We start from the raw sequence: 9184 nt of genomic DNA, 5'->3' as shown, positions 1-9184 counted from the left end.
TATGTACAATGGTCTTACAAATGAACAGTAACTGTGTATATATACACTGTTACTGTTCACCGTTCACCGTGTAAATGATTTTTTTATTCTTTTTTCTCGCTCCTCTCTTCATCTCACTCTCTTTTCCTTTCTCTCTCCTCTCACCATTACTGTTTACAGTGTTAAAAAATGAATATTTTATTTGAATAAATGTGTATAATAGACAAATTGATGTAGGTGTTTTGTAAAAATAGATATATAAAATAAAATAAAAAGTAGGTTTTAAATGTGCAAAATCGAAAAATTTTTGCACATACTGATTTGTATGCTAAGAGAGGTAGAGAGCAAGACTAAAGAGAGAGAGAAATGATATGGGCAAAATTTTGGGATTTGTGATTTTTTGTGTGTGTTTATGTGTGATTGTTTTGTGAGTAATTTTCTTAGACCGGTTTTGCATTTTATTTGGTTGTAAATTTTGATTTGTCTAGAGATTAAAGATGTTATTTTTGAAACAATTAATTTTGTTTAGGCCAAAGAATTTTGGTCTTGTTCTTTGGTCAAAAGGTCAAAAAGATGGTGCAGATTTGTTTTTGGGCTTAATCAAGAACCAATTTTTTTTTCCTAATACCTCTTTTTTTCCAAAATTTTGGGCTCCCTTATACTAGGGGCTTTAGAGCATCTCCAGTAGATTAGCCAAATTTTTGTACTATTTGAATAATAAACAGTAATATTTAGATTTTACCTACTTATTTTTTCAAATACACTTTCCAACAGATTCTCTATCATTTTCTCCATCTCATTTAAATGTTATTTCTTCATTAATTTTTTATTCATTTTTTAACAACTACACATATTCTAACATTTTTTTATTCAATACCTGATAATTATAATAGAAAAAAACATTTGAAAAATGAATAGTAAAAGCTACAGTGTTCTCTATTTGTAGAGAAGCACTGTAGCAAAGCTAATCTAAAAAATGGAGATGGAGAATCTGTTGGAGTGTGAATGAAGTGTGAACAGTAGTGTTTTTACTCCAAAAAATAGATATAGAACATCTATTGGAGATGCTCTTAGACAATGACTTAACTGGCCTAGTGGAAGGGCTAGCCATGAGGATAATAGGTAATTAAGTAGATGAAAAAACACATATTGCTCATATCAACGCGTTTAACTGATTCTCCCCTTGGAAAAGTTTTATCCATATTAATTTAGTATCTCTTTATAAGATCACAATTTTTAATTGGAAATTTAAATCATAATTATGTTTTGAGCCACAGATTAAATAGATTTACACATTTTTTTAATCTAGAAAATTTGTTAGATTAGTGAGTGTCAATTACTTTAGTTCATAAAAATATTTGGTACCAAATCCTGTCTAATGGAAGAGGCTAATGGACATTCAATAACCACTGAAAAAAAAGAAAAGAAAAGATTTTTATGTTACAATATTAAATTCTTACACACCAATGACCTTTGTCTACTAATACTTTTCTCCCTTTCTAATGGGAAATTATGATCAATGATCATCCAATTTTTGTTAGCTACAACCTGCATACCCTTAAATGTTGCCTTCATAATCATATAGAAGTTGAAGTTGGGTTTCCTAGAATAAACGTTCCAACTAAAAAAGAGGATGCTCTACAAGTCAATGGGATATCTTTATCTTCTTGTTTTCCCTCTGAATTTTAACTCTACAGATCTAGGTGAATTTTAGTGTGAGAGTAGCATAGCATAAGCTAACGTTTCCCCTAGTGATAGGGCATGAACCTCAACATACCGTGTACCACCATAAGAGTGTGGCAGATGATAATGTTATCCTTGCCCATACTTTAGCACATGGCAATCAGGCCTCGGAAAATTTGACTAATAGGCATATCGCATAGACTTGTAGAGCCAATTCATAACAAAACTTAAATTTGAAAAAATAAAAGATTATAAGGCACTGTTTTGTTTGAAAATGAGATAGTAATCCAATGTAGAATTAAAACATGGTTTGCTTTGCAGTAAACCAAAAATAAGACACAATGGTGGAGATAAGGATTTTCTATTTGGAGGGCTAAAAATTTTGGTATTAATATATTAATCTCGAGTCAAGATAAACCATTGCATACATAAGTAAACACACATGCACAAATATAAACATTAATATTTTGATACTAGAGTAGGTCCTAATTAATGAATATAGTGTATATAAAATTAACAACTATTATATATGTATATTCGTAAGATAATTTTTTAAGAGAACTTATCAATTTTTTAGGAAAACTTATCATCGTTTAAACTCTAACGAGTAAACAATAACTGTCTAGTTTAATCTTAATCATGTACAAAAAATGAATTAGAGAAAATAAAAACTATCTTGTCTTTATAACTACTAAACCAATTGACAAATTCTATTGGTTTTTAAGAGTATCATTGGACTAACTCAAATATTTGGGGGGACTTCTATTTTTTTAGCTAAATATTTAAAATTTTTAATACTTATACATAATATAATTTTTTTTTTTTTTTAAAATTTTGGGGGCCATGGCCCCAAGCCTTGCTATAGCTCCGCCCCTAATGAGACATGAAAGCTGTGTTTTTTTGACACAATGATGCTGCAACCTACCACAAATTTCAACTTATAGCTGCAGGACATTGCTTTTACAACTCAGGATTGACATTGTTTAAGATTTTGGCTTTGCCTATTTAGAAATATGGGCACATTCAGATTTGGTATGAAACTAAGAATGTTTCACGAAGTTGTATAAAATTGTGCGGTTACTTAAATTATCGCCTAGCCGCGATCCTTGAATAGATCCGCACTAATATTTTTAATACTTCAACAGCCTTGCAGTGGAGCCATGGAGTACTTGAAAAAAGGTGAATCAAGGTTGACTTAGGGAACTTTTGATTTCAAATTAATAATATTAAGACAAATGGTCATAAACAAGAGACTTGAGGATGGATTTTAAATTTTAGGGGAAAAACAAAAACACTACAGTTATAACTTGGTTCTTTCAATTATTGGTGTTATAAGCATCTACATAAAATAAGGCTGCGTTCAATTGGATAGAAGATATTTTTCCGATTGTAAAATAATTTTAGGTGAAAATATTTTCTAGTGTTAAGTTGTATTCCTAAAATGCTATGAAAAATCGATAATGACGCACACCTGCAGCGATCAATGATGAGACATAATGCCTAAACTGAATGTATCTCTTTTTGTTCTAACATTGGAGATACTATTATACAGTTTTAATCATAGATAAATAGATGATTCTGATTCCTGCTGGCTGAACAATAATGTGATTATCGAACAAGAACCATTACCAACCATTTATGACCAAACTATTCCTCCCCTTCTAACAACAGCATTATTGACACACGAAGTTGGTGGCTTTGTGATTGATGCAACAGAGGAGGACGCCTCTTTTCCTACTTTCCAATTAATGGAATGGGACCTCTCCTTTCTACACTTTATTCTCCAAAGACTCTAAACCTTGGATGCTTCCTTGTTGGTCAGTGGCCTCTGCCATTTAATTCTTCCCCCGCCAAAGGCTTCAACATTGTTGTTCTTTATGGGACCTCTTTGTTTCTCTAACCAATGATACATATAGACTAAATTAAATTAACGTTGAAAAATAAATACAAAAAGAGGTTATTTCAGCAATGATGCTTATAATCATGGCTGTGCAAGTCATTTGGAACACATTGGACCAGACCCAAAACCCCATGCCATCATACACTCAAATTAAATAATCAAAAAAAGCTTTTTTTTTTTTTTTTTTTTTTTCAAATTTCAATTGAATGTTTCTATTTGACAAATCCTATATCCTCTCAATAATACAACTGGAAGCTCTAAATCACAAAAACACTAAGAAAATTAAGACCCAAAACAAAGAAAAGAAGAAAAGGAAAAGAGGTTCTATGGCTCCAAATAAACGGGTAGAATAGCACTTCTTGACTTACTACCGTGCCCAAAAGAGAAAAATGATCTTCTTACTCTACTACTGCAACCTTCAATGGGACTATTGACTTCACTGACTTGCGTGTTCTGTCTTAAGGCCTCTTGAATCGCTAAGTAGAGCTGTCGGTCAGTGGATGAGTCCATTGAGAAAGACCTCCTAATGGGTTGGATTGAAAATTGTTCATCTTTGCCTCTAATATCAATGCATTCATCTCCCATGCTTGTAACCTTATGAAACTTCCTTCCCTTTTTTTGTACAGCTCTCTGTTCCAACTTCCTTGGCGAAGGACTAATTGAACGCGACGATAATTCTCTTGAATTCGACCTTTCTTGCGTTCCAAGCAATGTTTGATTAGGAGAATGGTCATTACCCAACTCAATCACCACAAAATCTTCATCCCCACCAATGAGATTATCGGTATACGGAGTTGGATCCTCAGGGGTAGAGCTTGGAGCAAGAATTAGATCGGTTTGGAACCGTGAAAATGTGGCCGAAATGCTTGTTCTACAAAGTGGGCAATTAGCATTGCTTTGAAGCCAAACATCAATGCAATCAATATGGAACACATGACTACAGTTTGGTATGATTCTTAGCTTCTCATCCTCTTGGAACTCATTCAAGCAAACTGCACATTCACATAAGTTTCTTTCTCCAAAGTCCTTATTACCTTCTTTCCTGAACTTAAATATTGGGATTGATCGGATCACCGACTCGTCTAGTCCTCGAGTCTGTATCCCCGGAGAGTAGACCATCAAAGGCTCTTCGTTGCGGCGTCTTGATAGCGAAAAGCGTCTTAGAATATCAATACGATGCCAATTGAGGCAGCATTTGATGACAAAGATGTAGTAGCTGACAAGCAAGAAAGCTGTGGCTATGATTCCAATTATAGCAACGGCTATAATGGGGAAACTGCTACCTGAAGAATGCAAGCTAGACCCAAAGAATGAGCTTCCACCTCCAGGACTTGTGCTTGGTGAAAGAGCTTGAGAGTCATGGATCATGTAGCTTTTTCTTACAATAAGATCCATAAAAAAGAAATGGGTTTTCTTAGATCTTCAATATATACAGAACACATACAAAGATATGTAGGAAAGTTAGACTAGGTAAGACTTAAAGATACAAACTTTGGCATAAATGAACAAGTTGTTCGGAAAGTGTAAAAGAAAATGAGAGAATTAAAGAGCTCTTTTTTTTCTTGGTTATGTCAATTAAAGAGCTCAACTAGCTAGAGAGAAAAGCTGCTTTGAATTGATGATGAAATTTTTTGGAAAACAGACATAAGAGAAAATCAATGAAAGATGGAGCGGTGGAGAAACAACCAGAATAGAAGAAACCCAGATGGGTTATAAATGAGGCTGGTTTTGTGGAATTCAATGAAATATGAAATGTGCTGAAACTTTTTTAATGGTGGAGTCTGAGCTTTAGACTAGTACGTAGTTGGTGAATTTCTCTTGGGTTCCCACTAGAAGTTTGGCTAGAAAAATTGTTCAAAGTGCCTCGATTATTGTACCTTTTTTTTATGTAACAGACACGTCTGGCCCAAATATAAAAAACAGATATTACAGAATGGTCGGCTCTCTATCATGAATGATGAGGCTTTACATATATGCGTATCAACTGGTGGGGGACAATGATGCATGATAAGTAAAACCAAAACTAAAATGTATGTATGATGCATCTTTGGTAATTAGTTTATATATATAGTGAGTATCTCATTGTACCATAATTAAGATAAGTGTGACAGGTTCCATTTAGTAGTTAGGACACCAATCAATCAGTACCATATCATGAATGCATGTATGATGCATCTTTGGTAATTAGTTTACATAGATAGTATCTCATTGTACCATAATTAAGATAAGTGTAAGTGTGTAACAGGTTCCATTTAGTACTCCAATCAATCAGTGCCATATCATCAATGTTGTTGGTGAAGATTCTATGAAACAAGTAATTTATTTACCGTTCATCAAAAAAAGAAGAAGTCATTCTGATTTACCTATCAAAAAAAAAAAAAAAAAAAAGAAGTCATTCTGATTATTTTATTTTTGTTTTCAAAAACTAACACAATTAATATGCCTTCAGTACCATTGTACAAATTACAATCACCATTGTCCTAGTCCTGTATAGGTTTGTTGTCCAAGTACTATAATTGGTTTTTTTTTTTTTTTTGGATGAATAAGTACTTCCACTATAGAACAACTTTAACAGCCTCTAAATGATAGTAATAAGACTAACCCAATCAAGATGCACGAATTATCAAAATTAAACAATGAATGAGTGTGGGAGAAGGGGGGGGGGGGGGGGGGGGAGATAGTTTAGAAAGAAAATGATTTAAAAGACCTTGACTTTTCATATACTCATCCATTCTTAATCATTATCAATCAAAAAAGTAAAAAGTGTTACACCCACATGCAAACCATCATTGAATTTCCTATAGTCCCGGCCAACCGATCAAGAACGTAGATTGTTGTGTATGTTGAGCTAGCATTCACATATTATGTGTCTCCCCCCGCTACTCTAATTTGAAAATCTACACAAAAAGCATCAAAGTGCCCTATACTTTTGCTTATTAAAAAAGAAAAAGAAAAAGTACCCTATGCTTTTAAGATTTTTGTTGGGATCTAAGTTATCTTTATTTTTGGGATTTTTGTTTTGTTAATAGACATTAAGGGTCTGTTTGACAGTAACTTTTAAATAACAGTTTTTAGTGTTTAAACAATAATAACACTTTTGACACGTATTTTTATAATACTCAAACATGTATTTTTACAACACTAAAAACTGAACAACAATACTTAAAGAGTAATGTTACAGATACAAACTATTTTACAACATTTTTACAAACTGCTAATGTGGCAAATTTTTACTAGTTCTAATATGGATCTATCACTAACATCACATTTTTACTTGTAATAACTATTTAAAAAATACTAAAGCCACATCAGCAGTTTGTAAAAATGTAAAATAGTTTGTGTCTATAGCAATACTCATACTTAAACACTGCTACCAATAAGGCCTTAATTATTTAGTCCACAATCTTGCTTATTGGGTAGCTCATTATAAGTGAGATGGGTTTTTAAACACTTAGGGCCTGTTTGATAAAAGATTTTTAGTAACATTGTTATTTTGTGGAAATACATGTAGGTAAAAAAATGTGTGAAAATACGTGTAATGTTACTATATATTGCTGAAAACACTGTAGTTTTGCCTTAATGCACTATTCATGAGTACAAAAAGTGCTGGTAAAAAAAAAAAAAAAAAGACAAACACAGAAACGCAGACATGATCCAAACGAACACTTAATATATAATTTTTTTGAATAAATACTCTTACACAGTATGTAGTATGTAGCCGAATGTATGTAACCATAACTACCCAATTTAAAAAAAAAAAAAAGAAAAAAAAAAAAGAAAAAAAAAAGAGATATCCAATTTTTATTTAATAATAAAAAGAAAGTTCTCTATGCTTTTTGGCATAAATTCTGGTGGGCCAATCTTAAACCTTTTCGTCAAGCAAAGGTAAAATAGATATCTCATAGAAAATTCAGTACAATCCTAAAAGAGAACACGATTAAAGCCGAACCGACACTATCCATACTTGCCTGTTGACAATCTATAGAAGGACAAACTACTTAGGTAAGAAAACAGCAACAGTCGCTCTTCTTTTTCAAAAAAGTGTTTTGTTCTATACATTGCAGTCAAAGGTTGAGGGCTCTGCCAAAGAAACTTCCCTAACTTTTCTCCAAAATTTCAATGTATTTGAAGTTTTTTGTTCACATCAACATCACCTCAAACGTTTAGAATTTAGAAATCAAAAAAGCTGAAACCCACTTTTTGTTTATTTGGAGAATGTTGCCATCATTAAATAAGCAAGATTGAGCGTGCTTTCTGGGGGCTAACTTGTTGCAGAGTACTCGATATTTTTATCGCATATTGTTAATTTGGCAAAGATTTTTATTGTAAATAAATCTAATTATACATTTTGGAATCTTGAAGAAATTCTTGCTACAAACCAACAAAGAGAAGTGCATGACAGACTATATAAATTTTTGTACCTAGATCTAGTTAGTTTTGATGTGGTACTTAACTATAATCATAAATTTTCAAAACCACTCATGCATTTCACAATAAATTTTCTTCTTAATGGATGTACTCACATCGTTCATAATTTCAAGCTAGAACAGTTCAGCATTAGTTACTACTTCAGCATCAGTTATTACAACGAGAAATACATCATGCACCACATTAATTATTATCATTTGAATTTGCTTGCCAGTCAAACTAGTATTTAGTTTTCACACTTCTATCAATTCACCTGATATTGGTAAAATGCCCTTATTAAATTAGTTCTCGTTTTGCACTCCCAAGGGCCAAGTCCCAAGTCCAATTCAAACAACCCATCATGTACAGTCTTGGTCTGCAAGTTAGTTGACTTTTACACCTCACAATGAAGTGATATGCTAATTAATTAATAAAATGTTAGTCATAATAAAGTTATCATAAATATATTTAGTTAATTAGATGCTTCTCCAGGTCTCCTTCAATTTGATGATGCCTTTTAACTAATAATACCCACGGTGTCCTAAGTAATGCGATAGACTATAATGATCAGATGGTTTTGCAACTAACAAAATGAACAGTAAATTGGACCACTGGTGAAGAACACCAAAGCTAAGAAAAGAAAAAAAAAAATTGAAGTACACAACTACACATTTAATAAATAGAATCAGATTTAATAAAAAGAATATAAATTTAAATCAGTGAGGCACATGGATGAACTGAAGGCAATACAACTGTTTATTAACAGTTCTATTGGGGGGAGAGATAGAGAAGTCAGTGAAAAATCCTTGAATACTTCAAATGTGAAATTTGTAACATGATTGTCAGTTGACTAGGTTCTTTCAAAATTGCTTTGCTTTTTTTTATTTATTTATTTTAAATCCCAACTTTTAATTCTAGTTTTGACCACAAAACAGAGGAAGAAATGGCATTTTTTTTTTTGGGCATGGAATTAGATATAAGGCTGAAGAGACAGTCATAAACTGCCATGTGTATGACTGAGGTGAATCATGTGCGTTCCTATTGGGGTTTGCAAACACGTGACTTCACGAGGTACCTGAAGATCTTAAGCTAAACTGGGCTGCAGTACTGTACTACACCACATGTTTTCCCTTTCAGTTTTTCTTTCATCTATAAATGTACCAACTACAGTTGAAAATAAGTGTCTTTCTGCTTATAACTTAGTTTTTTGCCGTT

At 32.5% G+C, this 9184-nt stretch overlaps 1 protein-coding gene across 1 annotated transcript; it reads right to left on the bottom strand.

Moving 5' to 3' along the window:
• Positions 1-3712: 3712 nt before the first annotated feature.
• LOC126688682 (RING-H2 finger protein ATL16-like) lies at positions 3713-5416 on the bottom strand. Its single transcript, XM_050383454.1, has one exon. It carries the CDS (start codon positions 4955-4957, stop codon positions 3887-3889), a length of 1071 nt encoding a protein of 356 aa, XP_050239411.1. The 5' UTR covers positions 4958-5416; the 3' UTR covers positions 3713-3886.
• Positions 5417-9184: the final 3768 nt, after the last annotated feature.

Source organism: Quercus robur, chromosome 6 (assembly GCF_932294415.1).
Source record: "Quercus robur chromosome 6, dhQueRobu3.1, whole genome shotgun sequence".
Classification (NCBI taxonomy): domain Eukaryota; kingdom Viridiplantae; phylum Streptophyta; class Magnoliopsida; order Fagales; family Fagaceae; genus Quercus; species Quercus robur.
Note: the sequence above shows the minus strand (reverse complement) of the source record. Positions and strands in the feature narration are given on the sequence as shown.